This window comes from Scyliorhinus torazame, chromosome 27 (assembly GCF_047496885.1).
Source record: "Scyliorhinus torazame isolate Kashiwa2021f chromosome 27, sScyTor2.1, whole genome shotgun sequence".
Taxonomy (NCBI): Eukaryota; Metazoa; Chordata; class Chondrichthyes; order Carcharhiniformes; family Scyliorhinidae; genus Scyliorhinus; species Scyliorhinus torazame.
Window position 1 is genome coordinate 39,301,818 of NC_092733.1, and position 18,608 is coordinate 39,320,425.

The window sequence follows — 18,608 nt, forward strand, 5'->3', positions numbered from 1 at the left end:
CTGGGCTGCCAATATTTCAATGGTGTGTAAGTGGATGGGAGAAGAGGAGGGAGCGGCGTGGAAGAGATTGGAGAGGGCGTCCTGCAGGGGGACTAGCCTACAAGCTATGGTGACGGCACCGTTGCCGTTCTCACCGAAGAAATACACCACAAGCCCGGTGGTGGTGGCTACATTGAAAATTTGGGGGCAGTGGAGACGGCATAGGGGAAAGACGGGAGCCTCGGTGCGGTCCCCGATAAGAAATAACCATAGGTTTGTTCCGGGGAGAATGGATGGGGGATTTGGAGCATGGCAAAGAGCAGGGGTAGCACAATTGAGAGATCTGTTCGTAGATGGGACGTTTGCGAGTCTGGGAGCGCTGACGGAAAAATATGAGTTGCCCCAAGGGAATGCATTTCGGTATATGCAACTGAGGGCTTTTGCGAGGCAACAGGTGAGGGAATTCCCGCAGCTCCCGACGCAGGAGGTGCAGGATAGAGTGATCTCAGAGACATGGGTGGGGGATGGTAAGGTGTCGGACATATATAGGGAAATGAGGGACGAGGGGGAGATCATGGTAGATGAGCTGAAAGGGAAATGGGAAGAAGAGCTGGGGGAGGAGATTGAGGAGGGGCTGTGGGCTGATGCCCTACGTAGGGTAAACTCATCGTCCTCGTGTGCCAGGCTAAGCCTGATACAATTTAAGGTGTTACACAGGGCGCATGTGACTGGAGCACGGCTCAGTAAATTTTTTGGAATAGAGGATAGGTGTGCGAGATGCTCGAGAAGCCCAGCAAATCACACCCACATGTTCTGGTCATGTCCAGCACTACAGGGGTTCTGGGTGGGGGTGGCAAAGGTGCTTTCGAAGGTGGTGGGGGTCCAGGTCGAACCAAGCTGGGGGTTGGCTATATTTGGGGTTGCAGAAGAGCCGGGAGTGCAGGAGGCGAGAGAGGCTGATGTTTTGGCCTTTGCGTCCCTAGTAGCCCGGCGCAGGATATTGTTAATGTGGAAGGAAGCCAAACCCCCGGGCGTGGAGACCTGGATAAACGACATGGCAGGGTTTATAAAGTAAGAACGGATTAAGTTCGTACTAAGGGGTTCGGCTCAGGGGTTCACCAGGCGGTGGCAACCGTTCGTCAACTACCTCACAGAAAGATAGAGGGATTGGAAAAGAAGAAGACAACAGCAGCAACCCGGGGGGGTGGGGGGAGGAATCGGACGGACTCTCAGGGATGTTATTGTATATGTATAATATGTATAGGTATTTGTTTTAGGTAATGTATATTGGACTGTTGGATTGTATCTTTGGAGAGTATTTATTTTTGACAAGGCAGTTGCCATTTAGTTTGGTTTTTGTTTCTGTTTGTATATTATTTATTTATTTGTTTAAAACTGGCCACTGTTATTTATATTGCTTTATTGTTGTGTAAAAGAAACACTACGTACTGTTATGTTTGGCCAAAAAATCTTGAATAAAATATATTTTTAAAAAAACAATCCTCTCAAGGTCCTCACCTGTCATAGCCTCATTTCCATCAGTCACTGGCATGTTATTTGTGTCTTCCACTGTGAAGACCGACCCAAAAATCCTGTTCAGTTCCTCAGCCATTTCCTCATCTCCCATTATTAAATCTCCCTTCTCCTCCTCTAGAGGACCAATATTTACCTGAGCCACTCTTTTTTGTTTTATATATTTGTAGAAACTTTTACTATCTCCTTTTATATTCTGAGCAAGTTTACTCTCATAATCTATCTTACTCTTCTTTATAGCATTTTTAGCAGCTTTCTGTTGCCCCCTAAAGATTTCCCAGTCCTCTAGTCTCCCACTAATCTTTGCTACTTTGTATGCTTTTTCCTTCAATTTGATATTCTCCCCTATTTCCTTCGATATTCACGGCCGATTTTCCCTCTTTCTACCGTCCTTCCTTTTTGTTGGTATAAACCTTTGCTGAGCACTGTGAAAAATCGCTTGGAAGGTTCTCCACTGTTCCTCAACTGTTTCACCATAAAGTCTTTGCTCCCAGTCTACCTTAGCTAGTTCTTCTCTCATCCCATTGTAATCTCCTTTGTTTAAGCACAAAACACTAGTGCTTGATTTTACCTTCTCACCCTCTATCTGTATTTTAAATTCCACCATATTGTGATCGCTCCTTCCGAGAGGATCCCTAACTATGAGATCCTGAATCAATCCTGTCTCATTACACAGGACCAGATCTAGGACCGCTTGTTCCCTCGTAGGTTCCATTAAATACTGTTCTAGGAAACTATTGTGGATACATTCTATAAACTCCTCCTCAAGGCTGCCTTGACCGACCTGGTTAAACCAATCGACATGCAGATTAAAATCCCCCATGATAACTGCAGTACCATTTCTACATGCATCTGTTATTTCTTTGTTTATTGCCTGCCCCACCATAATGTTACTATTTGGTGGCCTATAGACTACTCCTATCAGTGACTTTTTCGCCTTACTATTCCTGATTTCCACCCAAATGGATTCAACCTTATCCTCCATAGCACCGATGTCATCCCTTACTGTTGCCCGTATGTCATCCTTAAATAACAGAGCTACACCACCTCCCTTACCATCCACTCTGTCCTTCCGAATAGTTTGACACCCTGGGATATTTAACTCCCAGTCGTGACCATCTTAACCATGTTTCAGTAATGGCCACTAAATCATAGTCATTCACGATAATTTGCGCCATCAACTCATTTACCTTATTCCGAATACTACGAGCATTCAGGTAAAGTACACTTATGTTGGCTTTTTTACCTCTGTTCTGAATCTTAACACCTCGATCAGTAATCTCTCCTAAGTTATATTTCCTCTTAACCTTTCTCCTAATTTTCCTTGCCGTCGAACCCACATCTTCCTGTAACAACCTGCCGCGTCACTTACCATTAATGTTTTCACTTCCCGTTTTAATCCTTTTAGTATTCCTGGTCCTATTCACTGAGCTCCCCTCAGTCACTGTACCTTGTGCTGTCGCCCTTTTTGATTTTTGACTATGGCTTCTCTGCCTTACACCTTCCCCCTTACTGCCTTTTGTTTCTGTCCCTGTTTTACTACCTTCCAACTTCCTGCATCGGTTCCCATCCCCCTGCCACATTAGTTTAAACTCTCCCCAACAGCCCGAGCAAACACCCCCCTAGGACATCGGTTCCAGTCCTGCCCAGGTGCAGACCGTCCGGTTTGTACTGGTCCCCCTCCTCCAGAACCGGTTCCAATGCCCCATAAATTTGAATCCCTCCCTCTTGCACCATCTCCTGAGCCATTCATTCATCCTATCTATCCTGACATTGCTACTCTGACTAGCTCGTGGCACTGGTAGCAATCCTGAGATTACTACCTTTGAGGTCCTACCTTTTAGTTTAACTCCTAGCTCCCAAAATTCAGCTTGTAGGACCTCGTCCCGTTTTTTACCTATATCGTTGGTGCCTATGTGCACCACGACAGCTGGCTGTTTACCCCCCCCCCCCCCCAGAATGTCCTGCAGCCGCTCCGAGACATCCTTGACCCTTGCACCAGGGAGGCAACATACCATCCTGGAGTCTCGATTGCGTCCGCAGAACCGCCTGTCTATTCCCCTTACAATTGAGTCCCCTATCACTACAGCCCTGCCATTCTTCTTCCTGCCCAGCTGCGCAGCAGAGCCAGCCACGGTGCCATGAACCTGGCTGCTGCTGCCTTCCCCTGGTGAGCCATCTCCCCCAACAGTATCCAAAGCGGTATATCTGTTTTGCAGGGAGATGACCGCAGAGGACACCTGCACTGCCTTCCTACTCTTGCTCTGTCTTTTGGTCACCCATTTACTATCTCCCTCAGTACCTTTCACCTGCGGTGTGACCAACTCGCTAAACGTGCTATCCACGACGTCCTCAGCATCACGGATGGTCCAAAGTGAGTCCATCCGCAGCTCCAGAGCCGTCAAGCGGCCTAACAGGAGCTGCAACTGGACACACTTCTTGCACGTGAAGGAGCCAGGGACTGTGGACGTGGTCAGAGTGAAGCAGAGAGAGGAAGGTGAAGCGGGTGGAGGCCAGAGGAACAGAAAGATCCCACTCAGAGAAACAAGCCAAACATCAGTCTCAGCGTCAGAATGAGTTTCAATCTGGACCAGGATGGTTTTCACTCTGAATCAGATCATCTGCACATTTCTCCAAAAGAAACACCTTTCACACATTGTGGTCAAGCAGTTACAGATTTATTGAGCACACACTTCATGCAATAACATTGAAACACCCGCTGAACCGATCAGCCCACATGTGATGGTGAGGAACTCCGACATGTTACACTTCCCAGCTGAATATTCAGTGAAACAAACTCTCCACAATCCAGATCCTCAGGACAGTCGACTGCTTCATTCGAGACCTTTTTGACCCCAGGTTTGTGGCTGTGAAAGTCCATTAATGGGAAGCTCACAGACCTGATTGTGTGACAGAAACAAGAGAAAACCCAGCGAGCTGTAAATGCAGAGCCGGTCAGGCAGTAACTGTGGAGAGAATCCCAGTTACTCTTTCAGGGTCAGGAGCCAAAGCATTGAGCTGAAACATGATCTGGGGTTTCTCCACAGCCGCTGCCTGACTAGCTGAGAGTTCAGTGTCTGCAGGAGTTTCCCTGATATTAGTCCTGACCATGTCTCGCTCACACCAGCGTTTTGCCAGCTTCACGCTGCAGAGTTGTGACCAACAGGACATTTTCACCGGGTCTATTGGTTGACACGAGTGAAGGTGGGAACACATTGCTCTCTGCTCCATCAGGAATATCGCTCCTCCAGATAAGGAGCATCTGATTGGACCCACCACATATCGGAAAAGCTGATTCCCTCCCTTGTTTCATTGAGCTCCTGGGATCAGTTATCAAATATTTCACTTTGCTCAACAGAATGTGTTTCTGTGAAGGAAACAAGAATGCTGGATTTTATTCTGTCCCAACAACACCATTGTCGAGGAACCCTGAGGGAATGGATGATCTCTACCCAGAGATTGTGCTGGGATTCACTGTTGTCTGGACACCCATTCCCGGTGCTGACAAATCTAGGAATTCAGCAACTGGACACAGATCTTTATAAAATCCTCTCGTTAAGCAGAAGGTTAAAAATGGTCATTTGGGGTCAGTCTCTGTCCCACAGCCCAGTGGTCAGGACTTCCAAATGGAGGTTATACTTCCCTATTCCACAAAGCCAAAACTAAAAGCTCCCACATTCCCTAATATGAAGAAGAATCAATCGCAATGTAAGATTAACACACAGCGAGCGATTAACCCTTTGCTCGCTGCGTCACGCTGTAAGGCAGGGCTATTACTGAGCGAAGCTGTAAACACACAGGTGACCAGGTGCTCACTGGTACGATCCATCACCGTCAATCTTCTGGAGCAGCCACAGCCCAGAGCTAACTTTCTCCCAGACTCAAATGAAGCTTCAGGTCCGGGAATCGTTCCCTGAACGACAGCTGCAGCTACATCACAGACAGGAGACATGGTTAATATTGCAGTAAGGGGGGGGAGACATGGTTAATATTGCAGTGAGGGGGGGGGGGGAGACATGGTTAATATTGCAGTGAGGGGGGGGGGAGACATGGTTAATATTGCAGTGAGGGGGGGGAGAAATGGTTAATATTGCAGTGAGGGGGGGGGGGGAGAAATGGTTAATATTGCAGTGAGGGGGGGAGACATGGTTAATATTGCAGTGAGGGGGGGGGAGACATGGTTAATATTGCAGTGAGGGGGGGGGGGAGACATGGTTACTATCGCAGTGAGGGGGGGGAGACATGGTTAATATTGCAGTGAGGGGGGGGGAGACATGGTTAATATTGCAGTGAGGGGGGGGGAGACATGGTTAATATTGCAGTGAGGGGGGGGGAGAAATGGTTAATATTGCAGTGAGGGGGGGGGGAGAAATGGTTAATATTGCAGTGAGGGGGGGAGACATGGTTAATATTGCAGTGAGGGGGGGGGGAGACATGGTTAATATTGCAGTGGGGGGGGGAGAAATGGTTAATATTGCAGTGAGGGGGGGGGGAGAAATGGTTAATATTGCAGTGAGGGGGGGGAGACATGGTTAATATTGCAGTGAGGTGGGGGAGACATGGTTAATATTGCAGTGAGGGGGGAGACATGGTTAATATTGCAGTGAGGGGGGGGGGGAGACATGGTTAATATTGCAGTGAGGGGGGGGGAGACATGGTTAATATTGCAGTGAGGGGGGGGGGAGACATGGTTAATATTGCAGTGAGGGGGGGGGGAGACATGGTTAATATTGCAGTGAGGGGGGGGAGAAATGGTTAATATTGCAGTGAGGGGGGGGGGAGAAATGGTTAATATTGCAGTGAGGGGGGGAGACATGGTTAATATTGCAGTGAGGGGGGGGGAGACATGGTTAATATTGCAGTGAGGGGGGGGGGAGACATGGTTACTATCGCAGTGAGGGGGGGGAGACATGGTTAATATTGCAGTGAGGGGGGGGAGACATGGTTAATATTGCAGTGAGGGGGGGGGAGACATGGTTAATATTGCAGTGAGGGGGGGGGAGAAATGGTTAATATTGCAGTGAGGGGGGGGGAGAAATGGTTAATATTGCAGTGAGGGGGGGAGACATGGTTAATATTGCAGTGAGGGGGGGGGAGACATGGTTAATATTGCAGTGGGGGGGGGGAGAAATGGTTAATATTGCAGTGAGGGGGGGGAGAAATGGTTAATATTGCAGTGAGGGGGGGGAGACATGGTTAATATTGCAGTGAGGTGGGGGAGACATGGTTAATATTGCAGTGAGGGGGGAGACATGGTTAATATTGCAGTGAGGGGGGGGAGACATGGTTAATATTGCAGTGAGGGGGGGAGACATGGTTAATATTGCAGTGAGGGGGGGAAATGGTTAATATTGCAGTGAGGGGGGGAGAAATGGTTAATATTGCAGTGAGGGGGGGAGAAATGGTTAATATTGCAGTGAGGGGGGGAGAAATGGTTAATATTGCAGTGAGGGGGGGGAGACATGGTTAATATTGCAGTGAGGGGGGAGAAATGGTTAATATTGCAGTGAGGGGGGGGAGAAATGGTTAATATTGCAGTGAGGGGGGGAGAAATGGTTAATATTGCAGTGAGGGGGGGAAATGGTTAATATTGCAGTGAGGGGGGGAGACATGGTTAATATTGCAGTGAGGGGAGGAGACATGGTTAATATTGCAGTGAGGGGGGGAGACATGGTTAATATTGCAGAGAGGGGGGGAGACATGGTTAATATTGCAGTGAGGGGGGGGGGGACATGGTTAATATTGCAGTGACGGGGGGAGAAACGGTTAATATTGCAGCGAGGGGGGGGGGACATGGTTAATATTGAAGTGAGGGGGGGGAGACATGGTTAATATTGCAGTGAGGGAAGGGAGAAATTGTTAATATTGCAGTGAGGGGGGGGAGACATGGTTAATATTGCTGTGAGGGGGGGAAATGGTTAATATTGCAATGAGGGTGGGAGAGAAATGGTTAATATTGCAGTGAGAGGGGGGAGACATGGTTAATATTGCAGTGAGGGGGGAGACATGGTTAATATTGCAGTGAGGGGGGGGAGAAATGGTTAATATTGCAGTGAGGGGGGGGAGAAATGGTTAATATTGCAGTGAGAGGGGGGAGACATGGTTAATATTGCAGTGAGGGGGGGGAGAAATGGTTAATATTGCAGTGAGGGGGGAGACATGGTTAATATTGCAGTGAGGGGGGGAGACATGGTTAATATTGCAGTGAGGGGGGGGAGACATGGTTAATATTGCAGTGAGGGGGGAGACATGGTTAATATTGCAGTGAGGGGTGGAGACATGGTTAATATTGCAGTGAGTGGGGAGACATGGTTAATATTGCAGTGAGGGGGGGGAGAAATGGTTAATATTGCAGTGAGGGGGAGACATGGTTAATATTGCAGTGAGGGGGGAGACATGGTTAATATTGCAGTGAGGGGGGGAGACATGGTTAATATTGCAGTGACGGGGGGGGACATGGTTAATATTGCAGTGAGGGGAGGGGGGGAGAAATGATTAATATTGCAGTGAGGGGGGGAGAAATGATGAATATTGCAGTGAGGGGGGGGGAGACATGGTTAATATTGCAGTGGGGGGGGAGACATGGTTAATATTGCAGTGAGGGGGGAGATATGGTTAATATTGCAGTGAGGGGAGGGGACATGGTTAATATTGCAGTGAGGGGAGGGGGGGAGAAATGATTAATATTGCAGTGAGGGGGGGGAGACATGGTTAATATTGCAGTGGGGGGGGAGACATGGTTAATATTGCAGTGAGGGGGGAGACATGGTTAATATTGCAGTGAGGGGGGGGAGACATGTTTAATATTGCAGTGACGGGGGGGGCATGGTTAATATTGCAGTGAGGGGAGGGGACATGGTTAATATTGCAGTGAGGGGAGGGGGGGAGAAATGATTAATATTGCAGTGAGGGGGGGAGAAATGATTAATATTGCAGTGAGGGGGGGAGACATGGTTAATATTGCAGTGGGGGGGAGACATGGTTAATATTGCAGTGGGGGGGGAGACATGGTTAATATTGCAGTGAGGGGGGGGCATGGTTAATATTGCAGTGAGGGTGGGGGAGACATGGTTAATATTGCAGTGAGGGGGGAGACATGGTTAATATTGCAGTGGGGGGGGAGAAATGGTTAATATTGCAGTGAGGGTGGGGGAGACATGGTTAATATTGCAGTGAGGGGGGGAGACATGGTTAATATTGCAGTGAGGGGGGAGAAATGGTTAATATTGCAGTGAGGGGGGGAGACATGGTTAATATTGCAGTGAGGGGGGGAGACATGGTTAATATTGCAGTGAGGGGGGAGACATGGTTAATATTGCAGTGAGGGGGGGGAAATGGTTAATATTGCAGTGAGGGGGGAGACATGGTTAATATTGCAGTGAGGGGGGGGAGAAATGGTTAATATTGCAGTGAGGGTGGGGGAGACATGGTTAATATTGCAGTGAGGGGGGGAGACATGGTTAATATTGCAGTGAGGGGGGAGAAATGGTTAATATTGCAGTGAGGGGGGGAGACATGGTTAATATTGCAGTGGGGGGGGAGAAATGGTTAATATTGCAGTGAGAGGGGGAGACATGGTTAATATTGCAGTGAGGGGGGGAGAAATGGTTAATATTGCAGTGAGGGGGGGAGAAATGGTTAATATTGCAGTGAGGGGGGGAGACATGGTTAATATTGCAGTGAGGGGGGGGGAGAAATGGTTAATATTGTAGTGAGGGGGGAGACATGGTTAATATTGCAGTGAGGGGGGGGAGACATGGTTAATATTGCAGTGAGGGGGGAGACATGGTTAATATTGCAGTGAGGGGGGGAGAGACATGGTTAATATTGCAGTGAGGGGGGGAGACATGGTTCATATTGCAGTGAGGGGGGAGAAATGGTTAATATTGCAGTGAGGGGGGAGACATGGTTAATATTGCAGTGAGGGGGGGGCATGGTTAATATTGCAATGAGGGGGGGAGACATGGTTAATATTGCAGTGAGGGGGGGAAATGGTTAATATTGCAGTGAGGGGGGGGACATGGTTAATATTGCAGTGAGGGGGGGGAAATGGTTAATATTGCAGTGAGGGGGGGGAGAAATGGTTAATATTGCAGTGAGGGGGGGAGACATGGTTAATATTGCAGTGAGGGGGGGGAAATGGTTAATATTGCAGTGAGGGGGGGGGACATGGTTAATATTGCAGTGAGGGGGGGGAAATGGTTAATATTGCAGTGAGGGGGGGGGACATGGTTAATATTGCAGTGAGGGGGGGAAATGGTTAATATTGCAGTGAGGGGGGGAGAAATGGTTAATATTGCAGTGAGGGGGGGGGAGAAATGGTTAATATTGCAGTGAGGGGGGAGACATGGTTAATATTGCAGTGGGGGGGGAGACATGGTTAATATTGCAGTGAGGGGGGGAAGACATGGTTAATATTGCAGTGAGGGGGGGAGACATGCTTAATATTGCAGTAAGGGGGGGACATGGTTAATATTGCAGTGAGGGGGGAGACATAGTTAATATTGCAGTGAGGGGGGGAGAAATGGTTAATATTGCAGTGAGGGGGGGAGACATGGTTAATATTGCAGTGAGGGGGGGAGAAATGGTTAATATTGCAGTGAGGGGGGAGACATGGTTAATATTGCAGTGAGGGGGGGACATGGTTAATATTGCAGTGTGGGGGGGGACATGGTTAATATTACAGTGAGGGGGGGGGCATGGTTAATATTGCAGTGAGGGGGGGGACATGGTTAATATTGCAGTGAGGGGGGGAGAAATGGTTAATATTGCAGTGAGGGGGGGGAGAAATGGTTAATATTGCAGTGAGGGGGGAGACATGGTTAATATTGCAGTGAGGGGGGAGACATGGTTAATATTGCAGTGAAGGGGGGAGAAATGGTTAATATTGCAGTGAGGGGGGGAGAAATGGTTAATATTGCAGTGAGGGGGGGACATGGTTAATATTGCAGTGAGTGGGGGGGAGAAATGGTTAATATTGCAGTGAGGGGGGGCATGGTTAATATTGCAGTGAGGGGGGGAAAATGGTTAATATTGCAGTGAGGGGGGGACATGGTTAATATTGCAGTGAGGGGGGGAGACATGGTTAATATCGCAGTGAAGGGGGGAGACATGGTTAATATTGCAGTGAGGGGGGGAGAAATGGTTAATATTGCAGCGGGGGGGGAGACATGGTTAATATTGAAGTGAGGGGGGGAGACATGGTTAATATTGCAGTGAGGGGGGGGGAGACATGGTTAATATTGCAGTGAGGGGGGGCATGGCTAATATTGCAGTGAGGGGGGAGACATGGTTAATATTGCAGTGAGGGGGGGGGAGAAATGGTTAATATTGCAGTGAGGGGGGGAGAAATGGTTAATATTGCAGTGAGGGGGGGGAGACATGGTTAATATTGCAGTGAGGGTGGGATGGTTAATATTGCAGTGAGCGGGGGGGAGAAATGGTTAATGTTGCAGTGATGGGGCGAGGGGGGTAGAGTTTGGGGACAAAAAGTCACCTTCACTGCCAATCACTGGCTGGAACGGCTCAGGGTGTGAGGAACGCGGGAATTTGCTGCCAATATGTGTAATGGAGAGATAAGAGGGAGAAATGAACTTAGTGAGAGACAGAGTGGAAGAGGGTGTGAGAGGAACAGAGAAAGAGGGAGACAGGATGAGGCAGAGAGAGAGAGAGAGTGGGATAGGAAGAGAGAGAGAGTGGGCTAGAAAGAGAGAGAGAGAGTGGGATAGAAATAGAGAGAGAGTGGGATAGAAATAGAGAGAGAGAGAGTGGGATAGAAATAGAGAGAGAGTGGGATGGAAATAGATAGAGAGAGAGAGTGGGATAGAAAGAGAGAGAGAGTGGGATAGAAAGAAAGAGAGAGAGTGGGATAGAAAGAGAGAGTGGGATAGAAAGAGAGAGTGTGGGATAGAAAGAGAGAGAGAGAGTTGGATAGAAACAGAGAGAGTGGGATAGAAATAGCGAGAGAGTGGGATAGAAAGAGAGAGAGAGTTAGATAGAAATAGAGAGTGGGATAGAAATAGAGAGAGAGAGAGTGGGATAGAAAGAGAGAGAGAGTGGAATAGAAAGAGAGGGAGTGGGATAGAAAGAGAGAGAGAGTGGAGTAGAAAGAGAGAGAGTGGGATAGAAAGAGATAGAGTGTGGGATAGAAAGAGAGGGAGTGGGATAGAAAGAAACAGGAATTGAGTGGGACCTACACGAGGCAGAAAGAGAGAGTGGGACAGAAATGGAGAGAGTGGGGCAGAGGCGAGAGAGAGAGGGATGAGAGAGTGGGACAGGCACGAGACAGAAAGAAAGAGAGAGTGGGGCAGACAGGAGGCAGAGAGAAAGAGAGAGAGAATGGGGCAGAGGCGAGAGAGAGAGAAAAGGGGTTTTATTTTTTCTTGTAGCTCCAAAGAGAAGGGCTCAGAGGCGACACACGTCGAGTTGGTATCACATTGAGGACGGGGTTTATTTACAAAATGCAGCTCAAACAGGGCACAATGATGAACTCCACAAAAGCCCGTGAAACGCTCCGATTATGTCATTGCGGAACACGTGACAATAACACGCGGGCGGCTCGGTGGCTGAGTGGTTAACACGGCTGCCTCACAGCGCCAGGGTCCCGGGTCCAATTCCGACCTCGGGTGACTGAGCGGAGTTTACACTTTCTCCCCGTGTCTGCGTGGGTTTCCTCCGGGTGCTCCGGTTTCCTCCCACTGTCCAAAGGTTTGCCGGTTAGGGGGTGTTATGGGGGTAACGGGGACGGGGACCTCGGCAGGGTGCTCTTTCAGAGGGTCGGCGCAGACTCGATGGGCTGAATGGCCTCCTTCTGCAACATTGGGATTCGATGGATTTCTGAGGTTCTATTACACCAGCCAATGGTGTTACTCTGATACAGAACAGAAAGTAAAAGAGGGGCAGATGGAGACAAAGCGTGAGAGAGAGAGAGAGAGAAACATTGAAGGTTAGAGGGAGCGAGAGTGTGAGAAAGAGCGAGAGATTGAGAGGGAGACAGAGGACAGACAGGTTGAGGCAGCAACAGAGATGGACAGAGGGAGACAGAGAGAGAGCGAGGGAAAGATACAGGGACAGAGGGAGAGAGAGAGAGAGAGGGAGAGGGAAAGACACAGAGGCAGAGAGAGAGAGTGAGGGAAAGATACAGGGATAGGGAGAGAGAGTGAGGGAAAGATACAGGGGCAGAGGGAGAGAGAGAGAGCGAGGGAAAGATACAGGGACAGAGGGAGAGAGAGAGCGAGGGAAAGATACAGAGACAGAGAGAGAGGGAAAGGGAAAGATACAGAGGCAGAGAGAGAGTGAGGGAAAGATACAGAGAGAGAGAGAGCGAGAGAAAGATACAGAGGCAGAGAGAGAGCGAGGGAAAGATACAGAGAGAGAGGGAGGGAAAGATACAGAGGCAGAGAGAGAGAACGAGGGAAAGCTAAAGAGACCAGAGAGAGAGGGATGGGGAAAGATGCAGAGAGAGAGAGGGAACGAGGGAAAGATACAGAGAGAGAGAGAGAGAGAGCGAGGGAAAGATACAGAGACAGAGAGAGAGAGGGAGAGGGAAAGATGCTGAGACAGAGAGAGAGAGGGCGGGAAAGATACAGAGGCAGAGAGAGAGAATGAGGGAAAGATGCAGTGACAGAGAGAGAGAGCGAGGGAAAGATCAGAGACAGAGAGAGAGCGAGGGAAAGATACAGAGAGAGAGAGAGCGAGGGAAAGATACAAAGAGAGAGCGAGGGAAAGATACAGAGAGAGAGAGAGTGAGGGATAGATACAGAAACAGAGAGTGAGGGAATGATACAGAGAGAGAGGGGGAGGGAAAGATACAGAGACAGAGAGAGCGAGGGAAAGATACAGAGACAGAGAGAGAGAGAGCCAGAGAAAGATACAGAGAGAGAGAACAAGGGAAGGAGACAGAGAAAGAGGGAGAGGGAGAGGGAAAGATACAGAGACAGAGAGAGAGAGCGAGGGAAAGATACAGAGAGAGAGAACGAGGGAAAGAGACAGAGAAAGAGGGAGAGGGAGAGGGAAAGATACAGAGACGGAGAGAGAGCGAGGGAAAGATACAGAGACAGAGAGAGAGCGAGGGAAAGATACAGAGACAGAGAGAGAGCAAGGGAAAGATACAGAGACAGAGAGAGAGGGAGGGAAAGATACAGAGACAGAGAGAGAGAGAGCGAGGGAAAGATACAGAGACAGAGAGAGAGGGAGGGAAAGACACAGAGACAGAGGGAGAGAGCGAGGGAAAGGTACAGAGACAGAGAGAGAGCGAGGAAAGATAGAGACAGAGGGAGAGAGCGAGGGAAAGATACAGAGACAGAGAGAGAGAGAGAGGGAAAGATACAGAGAGAGGTGATCTCGGGGACAGCAGTGCAATGTGAGTCTGCCCCTTGTGTGAGGAGATCGGCCCAATGGGACTGGACTGTGACAAAGCCCCTGCTTCAGCGACACTGTCGAGGCTCAGACACCAAGACAGGAACAGGAGGAGGCCATTCAGCCCATCGAACCTGTTCCGTGGGACAGGAGGGTTGTCTGGGTGATAGGAGGGTGGCCAGAGGGGGGGTGGAGCTGCTGTATGTGAGGTGACGGCTCCTGATCTCTGAATCCAGACAGTGAGAGGCAGGTGTTGGTGTCAATATTTAATCTCGAAACAGTTTCTCACCTCCAGAATGATTTTCTGCATCGAGTCAGGATCAAAGTTGCCCAGCAATGAGCAATATGATCACCAGTTGAAACTGTTTGCCACCCATTCCTAAAGACAACAATCACAGCTTTAGAAGGTTAAACTCACTGAGCCCAGCTCCCAGGAGGCACTGGGGCCTGGCCATTCTTCCCTCTATTTCATGTTTCCCCCTCAATGTTACCATTGCCTCTTTCCTCTCCCGTACCAGCCTCCCGGAGCAGGCGCCGGGATGTGGCGACTAGGGGCTTTTCACAGTAACTTCATTTGAAGCCTACTTGTCACAATAAGCGATTTTCATTTCATTTTTTCATTTCACTCCATATCTGGTTCACACTCTCTCTATCTCGATATAGTTTCTACTTTCTACTCTCTGTGTCACATCCTCCCAACTCCTGTCCAAACTAATAAAAACATCAGGAATATGAGCGAGATCATCGAGTCCATCAGGACGGCTCTGCCTAATCAGGGCTGGTCATTGTGGATCTAACACCACTTTCCTGTCTTCCCGATAATCCTCGTCAATCCAAAATCTGTACCTCGCCTGTCACTCTTTGTTCCTCCTTCAATTGCTGTTGCTCTCGCCCTCCTCCCTGTCACAGGAGAGAGAGAGATGCAGCAAGATAGAGGGAATGTGTGAGAGAGATACAGCAAGATAGAGAGAATGTGTGAGAGAGAGAGAGATACAGCAAGACAGAGAGAATGTGTGTGCGAGATACAGCAAGATAGAGAGAATGTGTGTGAGAGAGAAAGAGAGAGAAATATAGCAAGATAGAGAGAATGTGTGTGAGAGAGAGAGAGAAATACAGCAAGATAGAGAGAATGTGAGTGAGAGAGAGAAATACAGCAAGATAGAGAGAATGTGTGAGAGAGAGAGAGAGATGCAGCAAGATAGAGAGAATGTGTGAGAGAGAGATACAGCAAGATAGAGAGAATGTGTGAGAGAGAGATACAGCAAGATCGAGAGAATGTGTGAGAGAGAGATACAGCAAGATAGAGAGAATGTGAGAGAGAGAGAGACAGCAAGATAGAGAGAATGTGTGAGAGAGATACAGCAAGATAGAGAGAATGTGTGAGAGAGAGAGAGAGATACAGCAAGATAGAGAGGATGTGTGAGAGAGAGAGAGAGAGATACAGCAAGATAGAGAGAATGTGTGTGAGAGATACAGCAAGATAGAGAGAATGTGTGAGAGAGAGAAAGAGAGAGAAATACAGCAAGATAGAGAGAATGTGTGTGAGAGATACAGCAAGATAGAGAGAATGTGTGTGAGAGAGAGAGAGAGAGAAATACAGCAAGATAGAGAGAATGTGAGTGAGAGAGAGAAATACAGCAAGATAGAGAGAATGTGTGAGAGAGAGAGAGAGATGCATCAAGATAGAGAGAATGTGTGAGAGAGAGAGAGATACAGCAAGATAGAGAGAATGTGTGAGAGAGAGAGATTCAGCAAGATAGAGAGAATGTGTGAGAGAGAGAGATACAGCAAGATAGAGAGAATGTGTGAGAGAGAGAGATACAGCAAGATAGAGAGAATGTGTGAGAGAGAGCGACAGCAAGATAGAGAGAATGCGTGAGAGAGGGATACAGCAAGATAGAGAGAATGTGTGTGAGAGAGAGAGATACAGCAAGATAGAGAGAATGTGTGTGAGAGAAATACAGCAAGATAGAGAGAATGTGTGAGAGAGAGATACAGCAAGATAGAGAGAATGTGCGAGAGAGAGAGATACAGCAAGATAGAGAGAATGTGTGAGAGAGAGAGATACAGCAAGATAGAGAGAATGTGTGAGAGAGAGCGACAGCAAGATAGAGAGAATGCGTGAGAGAGGGATACAGCAAGATAGAGAGAATGTGTGTGAGAGAGAGAGATATACAGCAAGATGGAGAGAATGTGTGTGAGAGAGAGATACAGCAAGATAGAGAGAATGTGTGTGAGAGAGAGATACAGCAAGATAGAGAGAATGTGTGAGAGAGAGATACAGCAAGGTGGAGAGAATGTGTGAGAGAGAGAGAGATACAGCAAGATAGAGAGAATGTGTGAAAGAGAGAAATACAGCAAGATAGTGAGAATGTGTGAGAGAGAGAGAGACAGCAAGATAGAGAGAATGTGTGAGAGAGAGAGATACAGCAAGATAGAGAGAATATGTGAGAGAGAGAGAGATACAGCAAGATAGAGAGAATGTGTGTGAGAGAGAGAGAGATACAGCAAGATAGAGAGAATGTGTGAGAGAGAGAGATACAGCAAGATAGAGAGAATGTGTGAGAGAGAGAGAGAGATACAGCAAGATAGAGAGAATGTGTGTGTGAGAGAGAAATACAGCAAGATAGAGAGAATGTGTGAGAGAGAGGGATACAGCAAGATAGAGAGAATGTGTGAGAGAGAGATACAGCAAGATAGAGAGAATGTGTGAGAGAGAGAGAGAGATGCAGCAAGATAGAGAGAATGTGTGAGAGAGATACAGCAAGATAGAGAGAATGTGTGAGAGAGAGAGAGACAGCAAGATAGAGAGAATGTGTGAGAGAGAGAGAGAGATGCTGCAAGATAGAGAGAATGTGTGAGAGAGAGAGATACAGCAAGATAGAGAGAATGTGAGAGAGAGAGAAATACAGCAAGATAGAGAGAATGTGTGTGAGAGAGAGATACAGCAAGATAGAGAGAATGTGTGAGAGAGAGACACAGCAAGATAGAGAGAATGTGCGAGAGACATACAGCAAGATAGAGAGAATGTGTGTGTGAGAGTGAGAGATATTCCATCCCACTCCCCCTCCCTCACTCACTCCATCCCATTCCCTCACTCACTCCACCACACTCCCCTCACTCACTCCATCCCACTCCCCTCACTCACTCCATCCCATTCCCTCACTCACTCCACCTCACTCCCCTCACTCACTCCACCACACTCCCCTCACTCACTCCATCCCACTCCCCTCACTCACTCCATCCCACTCCCCTCACTCACTCACTCCATCCCACTCCCCTCACTCACTCACTCCTTCCCACTCCCCTCACTCACTCCATCCCATTCCCTCACTCACTCCATCCCACTCCCCTCACTCACTCACTCCATCCCAGTCCCCCTCCTTCACTCACTCCATCCCATTCCCTCACTCACTCACTCCATCCCACTCCCCTCACTCACTCCATCCCAGTCCCCCTCCCTCACTCACTCCATCCCATTCCCTCACTCACTCACTCCATCCCACTCCCCTCACTCACTCCATCCCACTCCCCTCCCTCACTCACTCCATCCCATTTCCTCACTCACTCCACCACACTCCCCTCACTCACTCCATCCCACTCCCCTCATTCACTCACTCCATCCCATTCCCTCACTCACTCCATCCCACTCCCCTCACTCACTCCATCCCATTCCCTCACTCACTCCACCACACTCCCCTCACTCACTCCATCCCACTCCCCTCACTCACTCCATCCCACTCCCCTCCCTCACTCACTCCATCCCATTTCCTCACTCACTCCACCACACTCCCCTCACTCACTCCATCCCACTCCCCTCACTCACTCACTCCATCCCATTCCCTCACTCACTCCATCCCACTCCCCTCACTCACTCCATCCCATTCCCTCACTCACTCCACCACACTCCCCTCACTCACTCCATCCCACTCCCCTCACTCACTCCATCCCACTCCCCTCACTCACTCACTCCTTCCCACTCCCCTCACTCACTCCATCCCACTCCCCTCACTCACTCCATCCCACTCCCCTCACTCACTCACTCCTTCCCACTCCCCTCACTCACTCCATCCCATTCCCTCACTCACTCCACCACACTCCCCTCACTCACTCCATCCCACTCCCCTCCCTCACTCACTCCATCCCATTCCCTCACTCACTCCACCACACTCCCCTCACTCACTCCTTCCCACTCCCCTCCCTCACTCACTCCATCCCATTCCCTCACTCACTCCACCACACTCCCCTCACTCACTCCATCCCACTCCCCTCACTCACTCCATCCCACTCCCCTCCCTCACTCACTCCATCCCATTCCCTCACTCACTCCATCCCACTCCCCTCACTCACTCCATCCCACTCCCCTCACTCACTCCATCCCACTCCCCTCACTCACTCACTCCATCCCACTCCCCTCCCTCACTCACTCCATCCCATTCCCTCACTCACTCCATCCCATTCCCTCACTCACTCACTCCATCCCACTCCCCTCACTCACTCACTCCATCCCAGTCCGCCTCCTTCACTCACTCCATCCCACTCCCCTCCCTCACTCACTCCATCCCATTTCCTCACTCACTCCACCACACTCCCCTCACTCACTCCATCCCACCCCCCTCACTCACACTATCCCACTCCCCTCACTCACTCACTCCATCCCACTCCCCTCACTCACTCACTCCATCCCACTCCCCTCACTCACTCCATCCCACTCCCTCACTCACTCCATCCCACTCCCC

At 49.2% G+C, this 18,608-nt stretch overlaps 1 protein-coding gene across 2 annotated transcripts in view; it reads right to left on the reverse strand.

Annotated features, from left to right (window-relative positions):
- Positions 1–4,168: 4,168 nt before the first annotated feature.
- LOC140403364 (pancreatic secretory granule membrane major glycoprotein GP2-like) overlaps positions 4,169–18,608 on the reverse strand; it is a 144,258-nt gene continuing 129,818 nt past the window's right edge. For both annotated transcript variants that reach the window (XM_072491273.1, XM_072491272.1), the window contains exons 7-8: positions 14,159–14,248; positions 4,169–5,442 (exon numbers count right to left, since the gene is read on the reverse strand). In XM_072491273.1, the coding sequence (XP_072347374.1) occupies positions 14,190–14,248 (59 nt within the window). In that variant the 3' untranslated portion in view covers positions 4,169–5,442; positions 14,159–14,189. The remainder of the gene's footprint in view (positions 5,443–14,158; positions 14,249–18,608) is intronic.